Genomic DNA, 27,234 nt, shown 5'->3' on the forward strand with positions numbered 1-27,234 from the left:
GGCATCAAATTTTGTGTTTCACAATGAAAAAGGATAGGCTTAATAACTCCCCGGTACATGCTCAAAAAAATCCCAAACTTGACATGTATGTTTATAGTCAAGGCCTGAAGGTATCTCTATGACAAAATTCAGTTATATATGCAGCGCCACCTAGTCCTTGAGGCGTGAAAAAAAAATACCCCACTTACGGTATTTTTACAAAAATTGTAAACACGTTTCGCAATGAAAAAGGATATGCTTAATAACTCCCCGGTGCATGCTCCAAAAAATCCCAAACTTGACATGTATGCTTATAATCAAGGCCTGAAGGTATCTCTATGACAACATTCAGTTATAAATACAGCGCCACCTAGCTCTTGAGGCAAAAAAAAAAAATACCCCACATACTGTATTTTGTACAAAAAAAGTAAACTCATTCTAAGAGTGATAACTAAGTCATTTATGAATATTCTTTTAGTTTCCACCACTCAAAATGTTCACTGGCATCAGACTTATCCAAACATATATATATTTTTATTTATTTTTGATAGCCTCTATGGACATTAAAAGCAATATCGTGAATGAAGGATATGCTTAATAACTCCACGGTACATGCTCCAAAAAAAATCCCACACTTGACATGTATGCTTATAATCAAGGCCTGAAGGTATCTCTATGACAACATTCAGTTATAAATACAGCGCCACCTAGCCCTTGAGGCTTATATATAAAAAAAAAAAAATACCCCACATACGGTATTTTGTACAAAAAATGTAAACTCATTCTAAGTGTGATAACTAAGTCATTTATGAATATTCTTTTAATTTCCACCACTCAAATTGTTCACTGGCTTCACACCGATCCAAACGTATGTACGTTTCCATTTTGTTTTATTCATTTTTGATTGCCCCTTTGGACAATAAAAGCAACATTGTGCAATGAGTACAACGAGCGATGATGATATACAATTTTACAAAAAATATCAGGGCAACTCATTGCCTAAAAATAAAAAAGGACGCTGATTTTTGAAGGTCTTAACAATCACCAAAACCCGTTGAGCTTGACACACACACAGGCAAAAAAATATTCTATATGTAAAGGTTTATGATGCTATTTTCAAAGAAATTTCGCTTCCAATATGCCAGTACCCCAACGTGCCAGTACCCCAACGTGCAAGTACCCCAACGTGCAAGGACCCCAACGTGGCCCGGGCTGCGAGGGCCCTTTATAGCTGCTCGCAGCTCTAGTTGTTATTTATTCTTTTCTTACAAACATATTTCATCAGTTGCTCAAATGCACATTATCCACCCTAGTGGATATGTCACCAACTCCTTGAAAAATGTATGTTTAAAAAAAAAAAAAAAAAAAAAAGATGATTTATTTATATAGTTTGTAATGCCTAAAGAGGAATAAAAACGGTTGAGAAAAAAATCCTGATGTAGGTTATAATTTGTGCATGAAAAGGTAAGAACCCATCAGTGGTTGAAAGTGGTGTTGATGAGTTGAAATGTTTTTTTGGATCAACATAACATCATGGAGGTTTTCCAGTCACATTTCAAGATGTTGCACAGCACAGTCAACCCTGTTATGAATTTTTAATGACAACTTACTGGCCAATGACACTGGAGACTATGTATCTTATTCTGTTGGCTTGTTTGCAGCACCAGGTGTGCATTAGTTATAGCGCTCTAGAATGGTTTACATCCTACTTGGCAGGCAGGACCTTTTGTGTTAGGCTTAGTTGCTCTGAGTCCCACTCTTCCCCAATGTCCTATGGGGTTCCACAGCATTCAATTTTGGAGCCCCTACTGTTTTCGTTGTGGGTTCCATCTTAAGAAAGCATGATATTTCCTTTAACGGCTATGCGGATGACAGCTCAAAGTGCAGTACCCTCTAAAAGCATTGAATCACCAAGGACAATTCCTTTTGTTGTTGTGGTATACTGAAGACATTTTAGTTATGGATTAAAGGTGAATATCAGACCAAATTTCACAATACAAATTTTATTTTGTGGTATTTACAGCTAGATGTGCTAAGTGTCATGTTTCGGTTTTGGGGGGTTGGGTTTTGGGTGTTTATGTTGTCTGTTGTCTGTTGGTGTTGTCTCCCCTAGTCTCATCATAGTTAACCTTATCCACCTGTGTGTGTCTCCCATCCCCGTATGTGTTGCTAATTAGTGCCCTCTGCCTTCTGTGTTTCCCAGGTGTGTCTTGTTAGAGTCTCGGTAGTGTTGTATTTAGTCAGTAGTGTTTGTTCACGTGTCGTGGTAGCATTGTCTTGTGTTGTTCTGTCCTGTTGAGGTGTGCTATGCTGGTAGTGTTAACATCTAGTCAAGTTTCTCCACGTCTAGTCGAGTTTCTCCACGTTTAGGGAGGTTTCTCCACGTCTAGTCAAGTTTCTCCACGTCTAGTCAAGTCTCCACATCAACTCAAGTCTCCACGTCAACTCAAGTCTGTCCACGTTCTGCTAAGTCATGCCCTGCCAAGTCTATCCACGTCATGCCAAGTCTGTCCACATCATGCCCAGTCTGTCCATGTTCAGGCCTGTCATGGCAACCAGTCCTCTCACGTCCCATCCAGTCTTCTACTTGGTTCCAGTCAATAAAGTTATTCTCATTTCTGTTTGTCTCCTGGCCTTGCTTTTCCGCCATTGGGTCCATCTCCCCTCATCCACTTGCTCCACACACCTCCATCATGACAGATGCTACCACCAACGAGGACCCAGCGGAAACCTCAAGTCCCCGTTCTGACTCCCCGGCAGCCTCAAGTCCCCGTTCTGACTCCCCGGCAGCCTCAAGTCCGCGTTCCGGCTTCCCAGCGGAAGCTTCAAGTCCCCGTTCTGGATCCCCGGTGGAAGCTTCAAGTCACCATCCCGGCTCCCCGGCGGAAGCTTCAGGACAGACATCATTTAATTACCTTTAAGTGAATAACAATTATATTTGGTGACATCACCCCTACTTGCAAGAACTGCATGAAGCCTGCCACCCAGTGACTTCATCAGACTTTTCCGCATTCTTCATTTGAAATGATTTACAGACCTTTACTGCAGCCTGTCTCAATTCTTGTTTGTTTCTCTGGGTTTCTCCCTTAAGTCTCCTCTTCAGGAGGTAAGATGCAGGCTCTTACGGTCCGGTGACTTGACTTGGCCAGTCTTGAGTTAAATCCCCCCCTTGTTGTTAGCTATATGGTGTTGTACAAGTAATATCAACCTGAGAGCTTGCCTTGACTGCCCACTTCCCACATGTTGGTGATGTAGAGTGCCTGCGTACATCCCACAAAGCTTTTAGGGACCAACTTGGTGGTTGAGTCATAGTTTTGTTATTCCCTTTGTTTTGAGGAAGCGCAATTTGCAAGTTTTGGCTAACAAACTGGTATGCGAAACCACTTATTGTGAGATTATAGAGAGAGTATAATTTCTCTTAACATCCCGGGATGCTGACTTAACATGGGACACTATTACCCAAGGGTGCCATTTCTCACCAGTTTGATCATAGTTAACAAGTCAATGCACGTGTTTCTATATCTTCAGGTACCACAGGAATTGTAGACAGACTTCAAGAAAATGTGCCAGAGACAATCGAATCTCTTCAGAGGGCAGGTATCAAAGTGTGGGTCCTCACTGGAGACAAACAAGAGACAGCTGTCAACATCGCCTACGCTTGTAAACTCATCCAACCCAATGACCAGATTCTGACTGTCAATTGTCAAAGCAAGGTCCGGAGCTGCATGATGGAACTTTCCTACATTAGAAATTTTGGTTTTGCACAGCCTTTTTAACTCAGGTCCTACTAATTCTTTGCCATCAAATGTGTATTTCTTTGTCTTTTAGGATGATTGCGCTGCATTACTTGACAACCTCAAATTAGAAGTGCAGCGCAGTAAAGAGCAAATGAGTAAAAAGACTACTGCACAGGATTTTGGACGATCATCTTCAGGCAGAAAGGTCGGCTTCATTTTGGTCATAGATGGCCGGACACTCGACTGGACACTTAAGGACCACTCAAGCTGCTTTCTAGAGCTAAGCCATTCCTGCAAAGCTGTCATATGCTGTCGCTCCACTCCGCTGCAAAAGAGCCAAGTGGTGAGGCTGATCCGGGACCAGCTCAAAGTCATGACCCTGGCAGTGGGTAAACAAAACCTTTATCTCTCTCTCAGTCGAAGAATTTAACCCTGTTGTTCTCATGGCGTGGGAGATGTAGCTCAAAAATTATATCACGATAGGGACGATAATTTTGATGATAGATGCAATGATTACTGAACAATATACAGTATTTGTAATTGGTGCTTCGGAATAACAGCATTTTTATTGCACCAAATTTTAAGCCACCATTTTTCCCTACTGAAATTTAAACAAAGTGCAAATATATGTTTATATGACCCACTTGAAATGGAAAAAAAAACAAAAACAAAACTGGCCAGGTAGTGTTTTCCCTGCGATGTTTAATTGTAACATAACTGCTCAAAGCCTAATGAATAAATGCACGGAAAAAACACTTTCAGAAGTCAGTGGTTCTCATAACTGTTTGTGCTCTTACAAATTGCATGAGTCAAGAAAGTCCATTATTTTCTTCTGTGTGACTAATGCTCGTATTGAAGAGGCAAAAAAACTTTACTGATGATTTGGTAGCAGCCAGTTTTGTGGCATCATGCTTTGCACATCGCAGGCTAATGTGTTGTTGAAAAATGTTTTCCCCTGCTGTTTTGGCAGTGGTTATTTTGCCGTGACCGGCAACTCTCCTGTGAGTGTTATTTTGCCGTGAATGTCTCTGATTGGTCAATCAGAGGAGCGTGGAATTCTTGGCCTATCGTTGAATACCGTGATTGCTTGTCGATATTTACAAGCCGTTGTGAGTAACACAAATGTGCGCGTTTAGGTCGCAGCGCGGTTGTAACGTGCACGCCTCGTGAGCACTTAGCTTAGCAGCTTAGCAGTTAGCATCGAAAAGTCACGTCAACTAGGTGGTGAATTGCTGGTTACGGCATAATAACCACTGTGGATTGTTTATCTTAAGAGATCACATATTGTTTGCCTAAGTATTATCCAACCACTGTTTGCTTTTTTTTTGTAACAAGGAGTACTTCTAATAAGGAGTAATGCTTGGTTAAAACCTTTGTTCGCCAAACAACACAAGCTTGTTTCATGTCCTCTTCGGGCCTTGAGTCTGCACATTTTTGGCCATGTGTTAACGCTTTAGTTTGTGTTTCCTCTTAACTTCAATGGTAACAGTTTTTCTGCATAATTTGCAAACCATTGTATTTTGCATGGCGGCATGGTGGACGAGTGGTTAGCACGTTCGCCTCTCAGTTCTGAGGACTCAGGTTCCGGCCTTGCTGGGTGGCATTTGCATGTTCTCCCCGTGCCTGCACTCCGGTCTCCTCCCACATTCCAAAGACATGCATAGCAGGATGACTGGGCGCTCCGAATTGTCCCTAGGTGTGCTTGTGAGTGTGGATGGTTGTTCGTCTCTGTGTGCCCTGAGATTGGCTGGCAACCAGTCCAGGGTGTACCTCGCCTACTGCCCAAAGCGAGCTGAGATAGGCTCCAGCACCACGACCCTTGTGAGGACTAAGCGGTCAAGAAAATGGATGGATAGATGGATGGATGGATGGAATTTGCATCGTGTCTGACCTCTTGTAACCAAACAACCTCCATACAAGAAAGGTATATCACCAACTTTAGGCACTAAATCCGCATGTACACCCACTTGGGCACGATGACGTATGATATTACGGATTACGTCATCACATTTCACGATACATAGTTCAGATTTTTATCACCCAAAAAATACACTGGAAATACCGCGACGGCACACCCCTTTTGTACTCATCCATCCATTTTCTTGACCGCGTATTGCTCACAAGGGTCGCGGGGGGTGCTGGCGCCTATCTCAACTGGCTCTGGGCAGTAGGCGGGGGACAGCCTGGACTGGTTGCCAGCCAATCGCAGGGCACACAGAGACAAACAACCATCCACACTCACAAGCACACCTCGCGACAATTCGGAGCGGCCTATCAACCTGCCATGCATGTCTTTGGAATGTGGGAGGAGACCGGAGTAACCGGAGAAGACCCACGTGAGCACGGGGAGAACATGCAAACTCCACCCAGGAAGGCCGGAGCCTGGACTCGAACCGGAGTCCTTAGAACTGGGAGGCGGACGTGCTAACCACTCGTCCACCATACTCAAAGGCTGCAATATACTGTACACAGTTCATCATGGATCACTTTAAGCAAGTTTTGTCCTTGTAGGTGATGGAGCCAATGATGTGAGCATGATCCAGGTGGCAGATGTGGGCATTGGGATATCTGGTCAAGAAGGCATGCAGGTAATTATGAGTAGATAATTTGTTTCAGATTTTAAAAAGAGAAAGTCAAAATTTCCCTCACTACGAGGGTTGCCAACTTTCTCATCCCGAAATAAGGGACAGGTGCACGGCACGGTGCCATGGTGGTGTGAGCATGATGTGTGAAATCAGTGTATATTCTGATTAGATTCGAAATGCACAGTTTGTACATTCCCTTTAATCCTTACTGCAGGCCATCATTATGTAACCTCATACAAAACCTCAAAGAAACCACAATTTGCCTCTTTACCTAAAAAAACAGGTGCAAAAAAAAATTAAATGCAAAAGAGGAGCGTGCCTCACCAAATGTACTTTTTCCATGGAGACTTTTCTTTCTTTTCTTTCATACAGGTTTATCCATTCTGTCTTCCTAACCGACCGGACAACACTACACATGATAATTATTATTATTTTCTAGCCACTTACGCAGTATAAGCCGCTACAACAAATGCACGGGACGATGCCTGATGCCTGTGATTGGCTGACATGTGCCGTGCTTAGTGACATTGCCGTTTTAGCTGATCTAGGACCTGTAGAGTGCGGTTTGCTATGTTAAGCGCTGATCGCGAAACTTGCTAGCAAGCTAAGTTCTCGCAGTATTTGTTCATCAATAGTACGAGAATACATCTTGTATTGCTCCCGCTGATACGTTCGCAGCCAACGTATTAAAAACGGCGTATAGGGTGTAAACCAGGAAGTGCCTCTCTCTCTAGTTGCCTCTCTTACCTTGCAAGATCTCCACATAACATCACACCCAGTGACTCATTTTATTGGCTACAATCAACTTCCTTGTCACTTGTCAACCTACGGGAGCAGCCGTGGTCAAAAAATGGCAAAGATGCCGTTTGCTGCATTTTGTGTAAGAATTGAGAATTATTTTATGGGACTCTTGAGGACCCGTACGAGACATAACAATTTAGCCCAAAATACGGGGCGTCCCAGCTAATACGGGACAGTTGGCAACCCTACTCACTACTAGGGCTGGGTATTGCCGCCAACTTCACGATACGATACAGGGTACAGGGGTCACGATACAATACGTATCGCGATACATATGTATCCCAATACTTCATCATCAAGGCGATACGTATCCCGATATATTACATTAATTTTCTTGCAATTTATAATAACAGTCATATGTTAAAGGATATGACAAAAATATTTTTGTTAGCAGCTTTCTGGTTTACCACCAAGCGGCATGCCTGGTCTAAATGTGTACGCACTGCAGAGCAAGGATCAGCTTTCACAGACACACCGGGAACATTTATTAATAGGCATGAGCCGATATGAGCAAAAATATCAAAAGTATTGAAATTACAGCTCTAAAATGTGCTTATTTGAAATATTTGGGAAAATAAAAACAGCATTTTTTTCATGTAACATTCTATTTTGTTTTTAAACAAAATATATGAAAATTGGTACATTAAGACACGTGCCATGTTAAGTTTATAAGTAAATAAATGTTGATATTTTTCCTTGCTTTCATTTTTCTTAGCAAGACATTGTGTCCAATCACTGGTGATAGGCCGTGGGGTGAACCCCCAAAAAGTGCCTAGAAAATGAGTTTCGCTCCACTGTCTGGGCACTACTTGTTCAATGCATTTTTTGATAGATAATACCCTTCTGAACTTTGGGTTAAAAGTTCACCCAATGTTTTCCTGCCCCAATTTTGTCACAAGCCAGAAATGCATATATAGGTAAATAACAAAAAACGAAAATTTTGTGCTGCAGTTTTTGGTTTTAAAACGTCTTACATTAAATTTGGCAACAGAAAATCATTCCCAGATGTTATAAATACATGTACCTAACATCAGAAACAAGTATTGGTGGTTTGGTGCAATCATGTGAATTTAGATAATTAAATATATTAAATTTGTGCCAAAAAAACGCTTCAACTAGAAGTGAAACCAGCACACGGATGTTGCATTTAGCTATGTTTATGTTTCATATATGAAAACAATTCACAACCTATTACGTAATGAAAGGTACACAAGAAGCAGCATACATCGGCCAAAAATACTACCATGCACCACAAACCTGGAACAAGGCAAAATGGACTAGATGGAAATAGATGCATTCAGAGCCCAGATTATTATAACATATAGAATATTTATTAAAGTATCAGATTGTGTCATCACAGCATGTCATTTATACCCCCCGTCCCCTACCCAAAAAATATTAATAAAAAAAACAAATAATAATAATAAAATAAAAATCAAATGTGCATTCACAATAAAACCTTTGGAACTTCATTGGAACAGCTCTCTTTTTTTTTGGCAGACCAATTTAACAAAGGTCTGTGTTGTGGAAAAATGGAATACAGACATTTTTATTTTTGCTTGAAAAGTGTTAAAATGGAGAGTTAACATCTTGATAATGAAACAAACAAAATGGCAGATTTTACATAGATTTTACAGCCCTGCATTTTAAAGTGTCCTCGTATGCCCTGTGATTTTCCAACCTGATGTTGTACCAGCCATGTGTTAGTGTCACTTTCTTGGCTTACATCAGTAGACTCAGTAGTTGATGTATCTGATGAGTGAGGTACCCTGTCTAAAAGTTTGTCAGTTGTTGATAATGTCTCTACAAAAACCATTTCAGAGTTGTTGCTGGAAAGGGGTGTGAAAAACCAGCTGGGGGAAATCACACCTCAATCTTCGTTTCAGTATATCCTGCCTGAAATAGAAAATTGAAGGGAAAGATGAGCACAAGATACACATATTCACATCAGACTAGGGCTGCTCTATTATGGAAAAAAATAATCATCACAATTATTTTGGTAATAATTGAAATCAAGATTATTCTAAACAATTATATTTTGTTCAAATCAAGAACATATTTAAACATTTGAAAATAAGACAATTACAATCATATGAAACTATAATTATGTAAGTTGCTTTTGGATCCAACAAAATTTATAATATATTATTATTATTATTATTATTATTATGACGTTAGCAAAAATTTGAAGTTGGGGTGCAGTGTGTGTGCAGTAAGCTAGTTTTGACATGGGCGTGTGGTAAAATAACTCGTGTGGGCGTGCCACAACTCAAAATTAGTATTATTAGTGCTGCAGCTATCGAATATTTTGGTATTTGGATATCCTACTGAAAATTCTAGTGAATAATCGTATATTTGGATAGAAATACAAATATACCTATAGGCCTATATACTTTCTTGGTCAAAGAACAATTATAAATACAGAAGACAAAAAAACACATTTGCATGTAATAATTAACAACCAACTGGTTTTCATTTTTAGAGAATCAATTTTATTTATTTATTTTTAACTTAAATTGAGCTTGTCAGCAAACTATTTTTCTCTGAAACAGTGAGATTTTAGACAAATCTCTCCCCATAGATTTCATAAATGTGTTTCAATGATTTATATGTTACCTGTAGTCTGAAGCATCAAGATCCCCGTGTTTATTAACACTGTTCACAAACCCCTTAGCTTGTCCATTCTCATCACATCTTTGTCAACTATAATCCTTTGACGGATTACTTGTTCACAAAAAGAATTTGTAGCTCTCAGCATTGGGTTGTCTAAAACACACACACACTCACTTAATATGTGCAGAGTCATGCTTTCTAATTAATGCTGTCTCGAAATGTAAACAGAATACAAGTGACATATTGCTGACCAATGCTTTACTTTTGAAATGTGTAATTTTAGCAAAGTGACAATGAAATAGTCCTATGTAACAACTCACATTTGTTCGTCCCTGGTTGCTGTTGACTTTAAGAACCTTGTGTAATCTCTGAAACAAAACTGCACCTCCATTGTTACACAGTCTTTTGTCTTGAATATGCAGAAGAATGGAACAGTCTTTCTTCATCTCAGCGGCCTGCAGCAACCAACCCGCCTTTAGACAAAAAAGAATTACATTATAAGTGTTATTGTCACATCACCTCTTTACAGTATATGCACATCACAGATTTAAGTAAAGTAAAGTGTTTGTTGAGGTTGATGAGAGAGAGTTTGGGGAAAAGGGAGTGTGTAGCTGTGACTATATTATGACTCTGATGGGCACAGGTAACTCGAGTTTGGTAACAACTGTTGGATTCACTCGATAAATCATTCAGCAGCTCGCCTTTTTAATAAACTATAGCCTTAAAACTTAACCTAGCAAAAAATTATTTTCAGCCCTATACTAAATATCGGTCACATTAATAACAGAAATGGGCACGCGTGTGTGTAGCACATACCTGCTGACAATGTTTCTGCTTTGGCGAGATGATCCCTCTTCCGTGTGCCTTCCGATCCCAGACGAGTATACTTTGAAATTTATTTTTACAAATGATGCAGATGGCTGGAAGAACGGGGCCAGCTGAAGCGATGGGCAAACCTGAACGGGAACGAAGTTTTTTCACTAATTTCTTTCTAACTTTTTTTCTCCTTTCGCTCTCCGACGTTGTGGTCGCCATTTTTGTTATGCGGTTGCTATGGTGAGGAGAAAGCAGCAGCTACCTGATTGGCTCATGTGACCTAAATCACACCACTACCGACCTAATGGCACTACGCCCACACCAGAGATCACTGCGCCTCATCGCAAAATAGTGCCGGGGTTTCACCACCGAAAACACAAAATTGGCGGGTTTTCACAGGGTGAACTCCACGGATTCTTACTTAGTACTGATAAATCTATTTTATGAAGTAAAGATTATTTAGTGCCCCTGGTAGTGGAGCGAAACTGAACGAAAACGTGTGTGACCTGACGGCCTATGAGCTTTTTTTGCATTAATTGAAGGCAATTAACTTCAAAGACGCTGCTGGTTTTTATTTTTTAGGTACAATGCAAGCTGCAAAGGAAAACGTTAACTGCCTATTTAAAGTTAACGAGCAATATTGATTCTGACACCTGCGTATCGATACGTGTATTGTCATGAGGCCCGCAACGATATATATATATATCGATTTTTTTTCGCACACCCCTACTCACTACATGCCTTTTTTTGCAAATGAACAATGAGATACTTTTTAAAAATGACAGAAGTGGTGTTTCGTCCGCCAGAGTAATTGTCACCAACCGGGTCAAGTACCAACAGACCTCTCAGTCTGTCACTGACCGCCCATTTTGTTGATGATTGACGGACTGATGGAATGCCCACCTTTGACTGACGAAGATGGAAGGCTCCGATAATCTGATAATTCCCTTCCGTGTGTTTTTGTGTTTGCACTGCAGGCTGTGATGTCCAGTGACTTTGCCATTTCCAGATTTAAGCACCTCAGTAAACTGTTGCTGGTCCATGGCCACTGGTGTTTCTCTCGTCTTGCCAATATGATGTTATATTTTATTTACAAGAATGTGGTGAGTTTTTGTTGTTGTTGTTGTTTACAAACCGACAAACACTAATTTCATTGGCGAAAGTTAACCAGTTAGATAAATGTAAATGGGAAGTGCCATTTTTTATTTTATTTTATTTTTTTAAACAAAATGTGTACAATATGTTGTTTACTCTAGTCTGTGAATTATCAGCTGCAGATTTTGGGCATCTTTCAGTGAGTTTAAATAACACTGGATGTTTGCATAATCCATCAAAACAGCCAACAAAAATCCTTAAAGTGAGGATAAACATTTTTATTTTTTTGCCTTGTCTTGCAGATGTTTGTAAACCTGTTGTTTTGGTATCAGTTCTTCTGTGGTTTCTCTGGGAGCGTCATGACCAACTCTTGGGTTCTTATCTTCTTCAACCTGTTCTTCACCTCCGTTCCTCCGCTCATTTACGGCATCCTGGACAAAGACATCCCTGCTGAGCGACTGATGCAAGTGCCTGAGCTTTACAAAGCGTGGCATGCCTCTCAGGTATTCATTTAAGCTAGGTCCAGTTTAGCTTATCACCAAACATGGGTAGAGTAGCCACAAATGGTACACATACAGTATAAGTACTAGGGATGTCACGATAAGGGCAATATCGTGATATTGTGATATTAAAACTGCCACAATATCGTCGTCGTCATGTTCACAATATTTAAAAGGAATACATTTGTTAAAAAAAGTCAGTTTGATTTCCATTTGTGCAGTTCTAGCACCCTCTAGTGGCTAGTTTATTAGTGCAATTTAATTTTCAATAGGGATGTTTTGGCCTTCTATGTTTAAAATCTATGCTAATTGTCAGATGAAGGTGAACCTAATTTGCTTGTGAAGCGATCAATGTGTGCTTGCATTAGCAAGTAAATGCCTCAATATTGTTATTTCAGATTTTGGTGGTTTATATGCATTGCTGTTAGGTACAAAAGCACAATATTGTGCTTTTTTTTTTAGTATGAGCAATATTGTGATCTTTTTTAAATATCCCCAACGCCCCCACAATATCGTGCTAATTATCGTATCTTGAAATTCTTATCGTGATAATATCGTATCGTGATGTTTAGATATCGTTACATCCCTAATAAGTACTGATACTTTACAATATTACTCAAGTAAAAAGTAGTTCTTCAAATAATTAGTTAACACTAAAAAAAAGTACTCAGTGAAAAAAATGAAAGTACTGAGTAACTGGTGAGTTGCTTTTTTGTTATTAAGAGCATGAATGTCAAATGTGAAAATAATTAAATAAAATATTAAGGCAAAATGAAATATTGCTGAATGACTTAATCTAAAACAGTAATAAAATATTCATGTAATAATTGATTTTCACAAATCAAGGCAATATTGACCCCATAAACAGCACAATTGGTACATATAAAAATTCTACACACCCCTGTTCAAATGCTAGATTTTTATTTTTTTTTTAATTTAAAAAAAAAAAAAAAAAAAAAAAGGAACTAAGATAAATCATTTCAAAACTTGTTTAACTGTTTTTGGGACCGATAACCTGTACAACTCAATTTCATTAAAAATAAATAAATACATAAATAATCCTAAATCCTAATAAATAATAATAATAAATAAATAATCCTCATTTAAAAAGGATTATTTTTTAATAAAAAAAAGAATCCTTTTTAAAGGAGAGAAAACTGAAAAACTGACGTGGTTGTACGAAGTAACCGATCACATTCAAATTACATGCTTCTTTGTTGACCAAATTTATTAAGTGGTTAATTTTTACTTTCTTAATTTAAATTTTACTTATTTGCAAAACAACTACAGTATTATGTGCATGCACACAGTGCAGTATTTACCCCAAAATGCCCGTTTTACAGTTATGACTATAAATTAGGGCTGGCCTAAGCACAGTCAAAACAAAAACATTGCAACTTACCACAAGGTGGGCTATATTTTGCCCAAGTCAGATTTGGGCTCCAATTTCCACATTTTTGGGCAGACATAGACAAGCAATTCAGGAGGAAGCTTTCGTTTTGTGTAGTGTGAAATGTAAACATGAGCGGCACACCGCTTAATCCTCCATTCACGAGTCATTTTGACAGTTCAGCGTGTGCGATCATGTGGCTGCCTGATGCCATTTGATTAGTGAAATGGAGTCAAACGCCACCAGTGGTGATCACCGAGGAGGAAGTCTCTCTGATGAAAATAATGGTAAATAAAAGTAGCAAGCGGAATCTAGCTCAAACGTAGCAGATTAAATGCATCTTTAACATTTGGCCCATATATGCTCAACAGTGTAATATGTCCCTACTACGTCACGCAGACGGTTGAACGCCAACATTGTATCACAATAATTGGTGAAAAAGGATAAGCACCAACTGACTTTGTTTTCACCTGCAAGGAGTATTTCCTCATGCGTAGTTATCATAATGCATCTTTTGTTATGATTTGATGGCATGTAGCGCGACATGCGCAAGCATTGTTGCTTGGCAACCTGATCAACAAGAGCTTTGCACCATTTCCTACCATGCAAATTTATTAAGTACTGAATGCAAAAAGCACTTGCTAGATGAGCCGCACACACGTCATTGGTGAAGAGTAGTATCGTTTATCTTAAACATTTGTTAATTTCACGTTTAAAAACTGCCAAATGGTAAACATGGGGATGATGTAATACAGATTAAGATGAATTGACCGTTGTTGCTTCAGTTGATTACATCATTCAAACTTTAATTTTGGCCCTATTGGCCCTGTGAGACCAGCCAACAATAACTAAATAAATAAAGATGACTTGACTTGACTGTCGTCAGGTCTAGTCATTATCATGCATAATTTCTTGTAATTATTTGATTGGGATAATGGCCCTGTGTGAAAATCAGAAACATTCCTGATTAGATCTTGTTACTATATTCAGAATGAGAGATGACATACAATGGAACAACTTGTGCAAACAATGTTGATATACCTGCTAGATCAGTTTAGTTGTTCTATCAATAGATCAGAGATGCAGCCTTGAAGGAGAAACTCGGTCATGGCAGATCACATTTCCTGACATCAACTCTGTTTCTTCTCAGGCCTCTGCTCCATTTGTCTTCTGGTTCTCAGTCCTGGATGCCTTTTACCAAAGCCTTGTTTGCTTTTTTGTGCCTTATTTTGTAAGTATGCTGCACTAAAATCAATCTTCCTGTTATTTCATGTCTCCCTAAGTCATCAGACTTCAATAGTTGTGTTGCAAATGTTCAAATATCCATAAAGTAGCCTTGGACACCCACATCCACAATTCTCATAAGCTTCATTTCATCTACGGTACCATCTACTTTTGCAAAGTGACTACCGTATTTTCCGCACTATAAGGCGCACCTAAAAGCCTTCAATTTTTTGGAAAAGCTGACCATGCGCCTTATAATCCAGTGCGCCATATATGGATCAATATTGAGCCGCAACAGGTCTCGCTGTCAAGACACTATCGGTGACCCTGCATGATCGGTGACGCGCATGCGCAGAAGATCCCGCCATCTTGGATCGCTAGCTAATACTAATACTTTACCTCAGAGAAAAAAATAAAACAGCTGTTTATTCATTTTGGGAGTGAATGGAGTTGTCAGAAAGCTGGTTTGTTAATCTATTAATAAAGTTTGACTGACCTATCTGAATGTTTTGTTGACATTCCCTTTAGCGCAGCACCATCTAATGGATGCATAACGTAGGCCCAGCCTCTACTGTAGCGCCTTATATATGGAAAAATTTGTAAAATATGTCATTCATTGAAGGTGCACCTTATAATGCGGTGCGCCCTATAGTGCGGTGCGTCTTATATATGGAAAAAGTTTGAAAATACGTCATACATTGAAGGTGCGCCTTATAATGAGGTGCGCCTTATAGTGCGGAAAATACGGTACTCAAACATGAACAAACATTTCCAGAGACCTTGATTGTGTGCTATAATTCATAAAATGTCATCATGTGTCCATCAGGCTTATGTCGGATCGGACATTGGAGAGCTGTCCTTTGGCTCGCCAATCAACGCTTCAGCTCTCCTCATCATCCTGCTTCACCAAGTCATCGAGAGTCATACTCTGGTTAGACGCATTCATACATTTAAAACTTGAAACCCTTCATTGTGTTCATGCGCATGATTTTCAGTCATTATTGACTTCCTAGAAAACCACAATCTGTGGTCATTAGTAGGGATGTAACGATACCAGCAATATCGTGATATCGTGATATTAAAGCTGCCACAATATCGTCGTCGTCATGTTCACGATATTTAAAAGCTACACATCTGTTAAAAAAGTCAGGTTGATTTCCATTTGTGCAGTTCTATCACCCTCTGGTGGCAAATTTTTTAGTGCAGTTTAATTTTCATTAGGTATGTTTTGGCCCTTCTATTTTAAAATACACTAACTGTCAGATGAAGGGGTTTGTAATATGCTTGTGAAGCGAGTCAATATGCGAAGGAACTAAATGTTGGCTTGCATTAGCGAGTAAGTGCCTCAATATTAAGTTTTAGAGATTGAAAGTCGTTTAGATGTATTGCTGTTATGTACAAAAGCACAGTATTTGGCAATATTTTTTCATTTTTTACAATTACAATATTGTGACCTTTTTTAAATATCGCCAACCTCCCCACAATATCGTGATAATTATCGTATCGTGAGCTTCATCTCGTATGGTGATATTTGGATATCATTACATTCCTAGTCATTAGGCTTTACATGACACGGATTTTTGAGGCCGATCACCGTGAGTTTAAAAAAAAGATTTCCGATCATAATGTGCAACAATTTAAATAACTTATTCTTTCTTTCAAATTATTGTTATTATTGGGCTTTATACGATCGGGATTATTGGGTCAATCAACAATCAGCGATTGTGGGGAAAAAGTGATGTTTTGACAGAAAATAATTGAGAAGCTTTTGATCCATCACAAATCCCTCAAAGTCTTCGTCTTCTCTAGCTGAAACAAACTGGGCAACTCCATCAAACATACCAGGCTCTGTCTCATTGTCAGTCATTCTTGTTGACGCGCCCTCCTCGGAAATCATCACCATCCATTGATAAATTGTGGCGTCACTCTCACGGCACTGCCTCCCAGTCTTGGTATAGCTGTGTTCGCCATGTGTCATCCAGAGCTCCCGATGTCCAGCGGTTGAAGTTCCTTCCTCGTTGAACGTCACCGTCCCCTCTCTCTCACCCTCCCCACTCTCGCTGAACACGTCTTCTTTGCATATTAGTGTTGTAAGGGAAATCGGTCCAATTAATTATTAAATCAATAATTGTTAATTATTAAATTAATAATCAGTTGGCTCATTAATTGAAGGAGACTCAAACTTAATATTTAAATTAAGTTGAGCTTGCCTGCGGAGCACCACATCTCTTTTTGATAATTTTATCAGGATAACAGATGAGAACCTCGTTGAATCAGTCATTAAAATGAAGGTTGTGCCCTTACTACAATTTTGTGAGTTCTTTGTTCAGCTTAGAGGTCACTATAAATTGATGAAACACACACACAGTAAACCAGGTTTTGAGTTTTGTGCACGTTTATTCTCTAACCTAGGTGGGATAATCTACTTAGAATTTAAAGAAGCAAAACTAACTACTATGATAGGCAATGAAACGAGAACTAAAATAATAAAAATAATCAAAGGAGAAGAAAAGAAGAAAAAAAGAAACGGTCTTAGCCAAGGTGATAGATTTCTTAAATCAAACCAACATGGGACCCACAATCAACCTAGTTTACACCAATTTGTACTAGGGCAAAGGCCTGCAAAGTTGCACTTACAGGTGGGGTTGGTCTGAGAAGCAGGACCCTGGATGGAGACTCGCCAAGCCCGTTTGAAGATAGAATGGAGAAGGTTCAGTTCAGGAGAGGGAGAGAGAGGTCGTCCGGCTGGCCAACTGAGCGTCACGGGGTCAACCTGCTGGCTGGGAAGCGGCCCTCTTGGTTGAGGCCTCGGTGCTTGGGAAAAGCACCATCCGTTGAGCCTTTGCAGGGACTAAAAGCAGCGTGTTTCGCTGCGCCTGTCGCTACACGCGATGGCTTCTGTGCGTTGCCGTGTGCTGGAGGTTAAGCTAGCTGGGCTAGCCCTTTGTCTGGCAGCCGCGCCGATGGAGACCAGGAAGGAGCCAAGGAGCAGCGAAGAAGCGGGAGCCAAAGAGCAGCGGAGGAAGAGAGCCAAAGAGCAGCGGAAGAGAGAGAGCAGCACGCAGGGAGCGTGCTTTTAAATTGGGAAGGCGGCGGCCTCCACACCAGGGGGGCCGGTTGAGACCACAGTGGAAAGTTACCAGCTGGGGGAGGTTTTTGGTTGACTAATCAGATTGAATCTGGATCCCATGTGTGTTAAGATTCTAAGGTCAGAATTCAACCAATGCAACACGTACAATTGAATACCTCAAATAAAATGTTACCTAGCTTACACTGTTAAAACGTGCATACACATGAAAGTTTAGTGGAGAATCTGCCACTGCAATGGAACATTTTCATGACATTTCATGGAGTCAACATTTCACAAATGGCAAACATAACATTTCATAATTCATTGTTCTGTTGCAAAATAAGAAAGTCAAGTTTCTAAGAAGGCTTTTACTGTCCTGATTTGTGTGTGTGTGCGCGTGCGCGTGTCAGTCAGAGCATGTGTGGCTGTTTGTGGGGGATGTTCTTGTGCTCCCCACCCCCCACAGTGGCATGTTCAGGCCACAGGAGCTCAATTCCTTTGGAACTGAGGTTGCAAAAAGTTACAACCGGCCGATAACCGTTACAGATCCTCCCTTTGGCGATGGAAACGTTCTTCGACAGAACGTTTCGGTCGGCACTTCTAGACGTGGCATCGGCAGGTGGACAGGTGAAGCACAACAATGCAGTTACCAGAGTACAAAGTTGGTGCAAACCCACCCCTCCCCTCCCTTTGCTAAAGCTAGACTCAGCAGTTGGCTATGATGTTATCTTTCCCTCTAGGTCTACACTACGTGTCGTGTATAGAGTGGAAGGGGAAAGTAACAGACGCAACAGGAGAAGAACAGAGAGTGAAAAATAGAAGTCCAATAGTTGTCTAGAGGCCTGTGTAGGAATGTCATGTCAATGTGACTGAAAGGGGGCACTTTCGGTTCTTACTATGACTTTGGATCTTTCTAGGGCAAAAGAAAGCTGTATTAAGGGAGCATGCAGGCCGAGAAGACGTTCTCACAACTGAGCTGTTGATGGTTGCACAGATTAGTGCAGCATGTCAAGTCTCAGCGCGGTCACACCTTGCGTGTGAGCGTGCTCTGGTTGGGACACCGGGAAGAAACAAAGTCTTGTGGTTAGTTTGGTTCAGCTTAGCGTGATGCTAGGCAGATTGAGGACTAGCGTAGTCCTTTTGGTTGTTTTATCGGGAGACGGTAGATTGGTAATTTGTTTGCTACGCGTTGTTAGGCAAAAGGAATCTCGGTCGTGACTCGCGTGTTTTGCCATTTTAAAGTTAACGGTGTTTGGACTAACAGCGTTAACAATTAAGGTTCTTATTTTAAATAAGAAGCTAAGAAAAGCAGTAGCTAAAAGCACATTTCTTACTAATCGCTTTAGTCGTTTGGGGAGTCTGCTGAAGATCATTTGAGTCACTGTACACTTTCTAGGAAGTTTGTTTATGCACATGGTGTCATAAGTATGAGTGCGGGTGTGCGAATGGGTGAAGCACAAATTTAATTGGCTATTCAATGGCGTTATGGCGGTTAGGTTTGGCCCTAGCCACTTTAAATATGTCGTTAGCGCATTCATACACAACAGCAGCAAAAATGTGTTAGCCATTAGGCGCCAGGGTGTCTGAAACCACTGTTTGGAAAGGGACCGTTTGGGTCCTGCATCAGTTGGAAAGGCAAATGCACCCATAGGTGCCTGATGGGTGGGAGCCAAAAGCTCCAAGTCATCTTGAGGATGAACCACAGGAAGAATCACAAGTGTATCTTGTACCTGCTGATGATGGTCAACAAAGATGGGCGAGGTTCGTCCCTCAATTGGAACCAAGGAAGTGAGGTCATGGAGGTTGGACCTGATTGGCTGGTCCAGTCCTGTTGTGATGACCTCCCTTTGACAGCTATGTGTCATGTCATGGGCGTATGATGTCATGACCCCCCCTTCTACGTGGAGCCACGAACGGCAGAGATGTGCGGTCCACGGAGGAGCAAGAAGAAAGCCCATGACAGGAAGCAAAAGGTGACCACCAAAAGCGAATGTCTTGGCATGAACAGGTGAGCCGTCGACAGGCGAACGAGGAAGGCACGCGGTGGCGGTGAGCCACAAAATGAGCAAAAGCAAGAGAAGATCAATGGACTGCAAGTTCATTGAAATCAGATAAGTGTTGTTGAGCACAAAGGCTGACAACGTGTGGCCCAAAAGAAGTACTGCAGGCGCGAAAGCGGGGGCAGTGAATGGCAGGGCAGTGGTGCGCACCATCTGCATTGCAAGGGTGGGCAGGGTGGGTAACAAATTGCTCAGAAATAGGCACAACGCGCCAAGCAGATTGCAAAGAACAACCACTGTGTTGTTTGGGTTGTTCGATGACAATTTCAAGTGCGATTTCAAGTTCAAAGTTCGCGGTGAAGCTGAATGGTTTGCTTCAGAAGTGAGGACAACGGCCTCAATTTGTGTCATGCGTAGCTCGGAGGTGCAATCCAAGTCTCATTCCGTAAGGTGGCAGAGTTGTACACCCTGAGTGGGATGTTCAACTTGGCCGAGGGGAGAGCTGGTGTTGCGAAGGTGACCTCTTGAGGGCATCTCGGAGACAACAGGCATGGTCCCCCCTTGAGCTGGGTGAGAGTCTTGGTGTGAGTTTTGTACACTCAGAACAGGTTCACAAGAAGGCTCTGTTAGGCTTACCGCATAACAATTGGCAGTTTTGGTCAGCGGTGCTGCTGGCAGAGGCTGCCGCACCTGTGACCAGATTTTGCGTCGGTCGTAATCTATCAGGGGCTTGAAGCGGCCCAGCAGATCTTGACCAATGAGGAGCGGGACTGATTCCACAGCAGACACGTACACAGGGTGGACCAATTTGTGTGGTCCAATCGTCCAGTGTAACGTTGCCATGGAGTCCAGATGGGTGTTAGTCAGTGCAAACGCACCGATCTCCAATGAGCAGTGGTTGAGGCGGAGCATCCGGCCACTGTTCTTCAGCATGGCTTGAAGTTGGTTGAAGAGCGTGTTGGACATTACTGTAATGTCAGCGCCAGGATCAACCAAAGCGTCATAGTCTAATGTTTGTTCAAGTGTCGTCCTCAAATAGAACTTACGCGATGCACCTTTAATCTTGAGGTTACCTAAGAGCTGTTTGAATGGTTGATTCGACTCGGTAACAGGTGCACTGGCAGAAGCCAAAGAAGGTGCTGGATCCAGTTGGACTGAAAGAACGGTGTTGTCCGACACCTCTGGCTCATTGATGGCTGTCGGCTGACTGTCGTTGGACAATTTGCGCAGCCCATCAAGAACTTTTGTCCAGATGTTGCTGTCAATTGAGGAGTCACCTGACGTGGATGGGGGCTCCTGAGGACTATTTGTGCGGGGAGGTTTCTTTTTGCGAGGTTTTGTTTTCGCAAAGGATTTCTCCCGTTCACAACCACGGCTGGAGCTATGACTCAACCGCGCAGGTGCACTGCGGCCGTACTGGTGCTTCTGATGAGAACCATTTTGAGGCCGTTGTGCAGGATTTGATGGGGAAGCGGCGATGTCATCGTCGCTTTGCTGTGATTCGGACTGTCGTTCGACCTCGTCTGAACCACCTGCAACATGGTAAACAGAGGATTCCACTGATTTAGCAGCGTTTTCGCGTAAAAACACAAAGGCCTTGGATGCAAGTTCACGTAGCTCTAGGCTACTTAGCGTGCGAGGACAAGTTGTCACACCCAAGAGGCGGCTTGTGTTTGGGTGGAGGTTGTTCAAAAATAGTGTTTTGAATTCTACCTGTTCTTCCATGTTGGGTTCGTTACGATGCCCAAAGTATGCCTTGCGCAGGCGACTATAATACAGGCTGGGTGATTCCTTTCGGCCTTGTTTTACTGACCAGGCAGCAAGAAAGCTCATTGCTGATACTGGGCCATCAAATTCACGAGACAGTGCTCGATAATCATTCAAGATGTGGATCGGCTGGCGGTCGATCCAATCACTTACTTCTCGAGTGGACGTCAATTTCATGAGGTAAATCTTGTCTTCCGTTGTTGCCTGTGGGAATCTCCTCAAATGAAAATCAAGGTCTTTGAGGTACACAGAAGTGTTATCAGAGCAATCTTGTTTTGGCTGAAATTTCTGAATGTGCTTGGCAATCGTGTCTAACTCTTTTGTAGACATGCCTGGTTGCGCCACATGATGAGGTGAAGAAGCATCTGCTTGTTGAGCAGGAGAAGGAAGGTTGGCAGCAACTGGAGACACACAAGAAGGCGTGGCGCCTAGCGGGGGTGCCGAAACAAGAAGTGTGCTTCTCGGTAGAAGCACAGAGACAGGTGGGCTTGCTCCTCTCAGTGACACTGCAGAGGGAGGGGGCCCCTGTGTGTGTTGAGCAGCACTTGGAGACGTGCTTGCCATGGAGCGAGTAGGAACCGGAAGTGGCACAGGTGGCTGAGAAACAGGTCCAAGATTTGCAGAGGAAGTCTGCAGCACATCAGACAACGTGGCAGCGTCTGAAAAAGGAACAGGTGCGTGCACCACAAGTGGATCAAAATGCAAAGGAGAGTTCACCTGAGACAGGTCCTGAACGGGGACCTCCAAAGCAGTGGTTTGGGACGGTGTCAATGGACACCTGGTGTTACCTTGTGGGACTTGCTGCAATTTCGATTCAGCCTGGGATGACTCGTCATCCCGGCCAGTGTTGAAGGATGGATGCTGCAATCGCCGGAGTTTTTCTTCCATTGCCATCAACTGAGATTTCAAGCGAAACGTCTGCCTTTTTCCTTCAGTGCGTTCATTTTTCAAAAGTCTAATCTTTTGAGTTAATTCCGCAATTTCATCATTCGCGAGAGCTAGCAAGTACTTATCAAATTCACGATCTGTTTGGAGATCAATCCAATGGGCTTCAGTGTGCTGATTTGATAGTTCTGCAATGCATTCTTTTAGCTCACGAATTTCAGATGTGGCATTATGCCAATTTTGTTCATGCGTGCGGGCAGTTTGTGTACTCACTTTGAGTTCCTGTGTCAATTTTGTAACTTGGTTTCCCAAGTCCACGCGGTCAGATTCATGCAACCACGCTTCCAACTCGGTTAGCTTGCTGCTAACTTGGGCGTGAATTTGCTGTTCTGCTGTCAGAACGCTTTTCACTTGTTCGAGTTCATGGTCACTCAATTTCCACCTAGCCACTAAATTCACCATTAGTCGGCTGAGGATTTGTGCCATATCTTCGTGGGTTAACGACCCTTGTTGAGCGTCGCAAACGAGTTGCGCAATGTTGGTGTCAAGAATCTCTGCGCTAGCGCTGGCTGTCGCGTCGGCATAGCCTGGAATGAGATTGTTAGTCACGGTCGCAAGGGCATTTTGCAAAGCATCCATGGTTAAAAGTAGCGTTATGATATCAAAGATATGCGTAAGCTCACTTTACTCAATTTGGAAGGACTAATTGTTAGCCAATTAGACAATGCTGAAAATGCTTAATGATTAGCTTTTTGGGCTCAATTAGTTGATTCAAAATGTTTTACCAAAATTATTAAGGCACAGATTAAAGGATGGTATCCAACTATGTTACCAATTATTTTAAATGGCAATGCACTAAATAATTGAGAACCCTCAACAAAGTATTGTGTTAAGCAATTTAGTCTGCTAAATTACTATTAACCACAGCATACGTTTGAGGTTACAGGTTTTAGGAAACAAAAGTCTACTAAGGACAGTCACATTAAATTAAAATTACATTTAATTCAATAGAGGTTTCCAAAAGTGCCTAAAAATTGGGTAAACACTTTTACTACAACGAGAAAAGCTATACACTACTAGTTGAGTGTTGCTTTTAATTAAAACAAAATTAAGTACTTGAAAACGGTGGTTAATTATTTAAACAAACTCTTTGGTTAGTCAATAATTAAAGTTATCAAGCGTTTTAATTTTGTTGGCAAAAGTTCCTCGGCTGCGGTACCGTGAATAGCCACAGGAGGACGCCGTCAGCGTTTAAAACGCAACGAGGCTCCTGTGTGTAGTATAGAGTCGTACTTTTGTTCGATCAATAAAGTTTTATGACTTTACCGCATAGACAAAACAACTCCGTCGCTCGTAAGTGACACAGAATGTGTCTTAAAACGAGTGTTTAAATACCTTGCACAAGTTTTAAAATCGTAGCACTTGGCAAGCAAAGTTGTTAGCAACACGCAGCTAACGTAAACTTTGTCAATGAGTGGCACGTCACCGGAAGTTGCGCGTGCGTGTGTCGCCAGCTGTCAATCTGTCAAACACGTTAAATTCACTCCTTACGGATAATCGCGCGTGTTGTTATGCGCGGCACTGACGCCGAATTATCAAGAAGACACTAATAATTATAATTTAAATTAATCAAGGAGCGGAAACCACGGAAACGTTTTAATTCCCACGGGTTTATATCGCGATACTAGTATCCTGTAAGGACTCGCTTCGAGGGGAAAGAGAAAACTACTACTTCCTGTAAGACGGTGTTAATTCATTAAACACGACGGAATTAATGAAGATTAAAAAGTGCAAAACGTACAAAAATATTAACCCTAAACTCAATGTTAACACTTGGTGAAACAGGAGTAGGAAAAATATTATAATGTAACGTTTAAGAGTGGCGAAGACACGTGATGTTAAATTGTCTTAAATCCAGTAAGAATCATAGGTTAGGACGGTACAGTAGTAATTTAAATCCCTCGATTAGTTTCAAATCACGGTAACTTGATTATTTAAATTATAAAGTGCTTTGAATGCGATGTTGAAGAAGGCAGACAGTAGGCTCACGGGGGGGAGAGGGGGGCTGCGATGTGTCCCTCTTCACACGTGAGTTGCTAGAAAGCAGGAGTCAACTATACTAGCTGTAGTTTGGCAGCTGGCCGTGTAGCAATATGAGTATTAAGCAAACAGTACACTTTAGTGTTAATCAGATGGAAATCTAATTTCAACAATTTAAGCGAACTGTATAACTAGTTATTCAGTGCTACAATTTGGCAGAGACTGGGCTCTCAGTGGGGGGTCACGTGGTGAGACGTGATCCTCTCTTGGAGGCCACAGCCAAATGAGGAGCGACTTGGAAGTCTGGCCGTCGGGCCCGCCCCTCAAATTAGTTTATTGGTCGACTGGTTTCAAGGGGTGGTTACCTGAATCCCAGTTAAGTTAAGGATACGCCTCCAAAGATGGCGGATCTTAACACGTGTGTTTTACACAAAAGGCTAGCAGTTTTAGCACCATGTGCCTTACGCTAAACCCGACAAAAGGGAGTCAACTTAACACCTTGAGAAGTGTGCTGTGACTCAAATGGTGGTCTGAATGCAGAATTTCGTGCACTAGACTATTTCCTCAGCCTAAAGGCTTGTAACGTAATCAGGTAGCTAAGCTGATTGCGCCACGTGAGGTTTGGAATATATTTTTAACCCAATCAGAATTCGTGACGAGTTAGAAAAAACATTCCCAGGCCTAAAAGTTTTGCATGCAATAAAAAAAATGTGATCGTTACTCTTCCACTTTTGTGTGTGTAACATTCACATAGTCGACAAATTCATTCTCTTCTCAATAACTAGTCGTTAGACTGTTATTTAGTGCTTCAAATACACTGCTTTTATACAGCGGATTGGCTCTGGCATAAAGTTTTAGTTAGGTTGCTATGGAAACGAGCTGAAATTTTCCCAGAAGAACACGCTGCACTAAGCTGTTTTTGGATTGTTACATGTGTGTGTTTCACAAAATATGTAACATAAATTGGCCTCACACGGGGCACCATTATGTAAGGGAAATCGGTCCAATTAATTATTAAATCAATAATTGTTAATTATTAAATTAATAATCAATTGGCTCATTAATTGAAGGAGACTCAAACTTAATATTTAAATTAAGTTGAGCTTGCCTGCGGAGCACCACATCTCTTTTTGATAATTTTATCAGGATAACAGATGAGAACCTCGTTGAATCAGTCATTAAAATGAAGGTTGTGCCCTTACTACAATTTTGTGAGTTCTTTGTTCAGCTTAGAGGTCACTATAAATTGATGAAACACACACACAGTAAACCAGGTTTTGAGTTTTGTGCACGTTTATTCTCTAACCTAGGTGGGATAATCTACTTAGAATTTAAAGAAGCAAAACTAACTACTATGATAGGCAATGAAACGAGAACTAAAATAATAAAAATAATCAAAGGAGAAGAAAAGAAGAAAAAAAGAAACGGTCTTAGCCAAGGTGATAGATTTCTTAAATCAAACCAACATGGGACCCACAATCAACCTAGTTTACACCAATTTGTACTAGGGCAAAGGCCTGCAAAGTTGCACTTACAGATGGGGTTGGTCTGAGAAGCAGGACCCTGGATGGAGACTCGCCAAGCCCGTTTGAAGATAGAATGGAGAAGGTTCAGTTCAGGAGAGGGAGAGAGAGGTCGTCCGGCTGGCCAACTGAGCGTCACGGGGTCAACCTGCTGGCTTGGAAGCGGCCCTCTTGGTTGAGGCCTCGGTGCTTGGGAAAAGCACCATCCGTTGAGCCTTTGCAGGGACTAAAAGCAGCGTGTTTCGCTGCGCCTGTCGCTACACGCGATGGCTTCTGTGCGTTGCCGTGTGCTGGAGGTTAAGCTAGCTGGGCTAGCCCTTTGTCTGGCAGCCGCGCCGATGGAGACCAGGAAGGAGCCAAGGAGCAGCGAAGAAGCGGGAGCCAAAGAGCAGCGGAGGAAGAGAGCCAAAGAGCAGCGGAAGAGAGAGAGCAGCACGCAGGGAGCGTGCTTTTAAATTGGGAAGGCGGCGGCCTCCACACCAGGGGGGCCGGTTGAGACCACAGTGGAAAGTTACCAGCTGGGGGAGGTTTTTGGTTGACTAATCAGATTGAATCTGGATCCCATGTGTGTTAAGATTCTAAGGTCAGAATTCAACCAATGCAACACGTACAATTGAATACCTCAAATAAAATGTTACCTAGCTTACACTGTTAAAACGTGCATACACATGAAAGTTTAGTGGAGAATCTGCCACTGCAATGGAACATTTTCATGACATTTCATGGAGTCAACATTTCACAAATGGCAAACATAACATTTCATAATTCATTGTTCTGTTGCAAAATAAGAAAGTCAAGTTTCTAAGAAGGCTTTTACTGTCCTGATTTGTGTGTGTGTGCGCGTGCGCGTGTCAGTCAGAGCATGTGTGGCTGTTTGTGGGGGATGTTCTTGTGCTCCCCACCCCCCACAGTGGCATGTTCAGGCCACAGGAGCTCAATTCCTTTGGAACTGAGGTTGCAAAAAGTTACAACCGGCCGATAACCGTTACAGTGTCAATCAAACAATTAACTTTAAGTGGTTCGTTAAGCTCTAAAACAAGCAAAAAAAAGAAAAAACAAAAAGAGGACACATGCTCATTGAACATGCACGCTTTAACTTAATGGCAGAAGTTCCCCACTTCTTTCCATGTATCCTTCCGCCGATGGCCTCATTCACAGTACAAAATAGATCCCCAAAGATATCAAGGTGAAAATAAATCAATATGTCGA

At 41.7% G+C, this 27,234-nt stretch overlaps 1 protein-coding gene and 2 long non-coding RNA genes across 7 annotated transcripts in view; 1 reads left to right on the top strand and 2 right to left on the bottom strand.

Annotated features, from left to right (window-relative positions):
• The window catches only part of atp10d (ATPase phospholipid transporting 10D), a 71,757-nt gene that overhangs the window by 42,999 nt on the left and 1,524 nt on the right, over positions 1 to 27,234 (top strand). For all 5 annotated transcript variants that reach the window (XM_077539880.1, XM_077539876.1, XM_077539879.1 and 2 more), the window contains 7 exons: positions 3,508 to 3,692; positions 3,808 to 4,105; positions 6,228 to 6,304; positions 11,509 to 11,634; positions 11,929 to 12,129; positions 14,667 to 14,747; positions 15,567 to 15,671. In XM_077539880.1, the coding sequence (XP_077396006.1) occupies positions 3,508 to 3,692; positions 3,808 to 4,105; positions 6,228 to 6,304; positions 11,509 to 11,634; positions 11,929 to 12,129; positions 14,667 to 14,747; positions 15,567 to 15,671 (1,073 nt within the window). The remainder of the gene's footprint in view (positions 1 to 3,507; positions 3,693 to 3,807; positions 4,106 to 6,227; positions 6,305 to 11,508; positions 11,635 to 11,928; positions 12,130 to 14,666; positions 14,748 to 15,566; positions 15,672 to 27,234) is intronic.
• On the bottom strand, positions 8,424 to 11,011 carry LOC144032176 (uncharacterized). Its single transcript, XR_013287708.1, has 3 exons — positions 10,532 to 11,011; positions 10,036 to 10,188; positions 8,424 to 8,998 (listed from the first exon to the last, which is right to left on the bottom strand). It is a non-coding gene; the product is annotated as an uncharacterized LOC144032176 (long non-coding RNA).
• LOC144032177 (uncharacterized) lies at positions 11,884 to 15,023 on the bottom strand. Its single transcript, XR_013287709.1, has 2 exons — positions 13,976 to 15,023; positions 11,884 to 12,057 (listed from the first exon to the last, which is right to left on the bottom strand). It is a non-coding gene; the product is annotated as an uncharacterized LOC144032177 (long non-coding RNA).

This window comes from Festucalex cinctus, chromosome 12 (assembly GCF_051991245.1).
Source record: "Festucalex cinctus isolate MCC-2025b chromosome 12, RoL_Fcin_1.0, whole genome shotgun sequence".
In the NCBI taxonomy this organism is placed as follows: domain Eukaryota; kingdom Metazoa; phylum Chordata; class Actinopteri; order Syngnathiformes; family Syngnathidae; genus Festucalex; species Festucalex cinctus.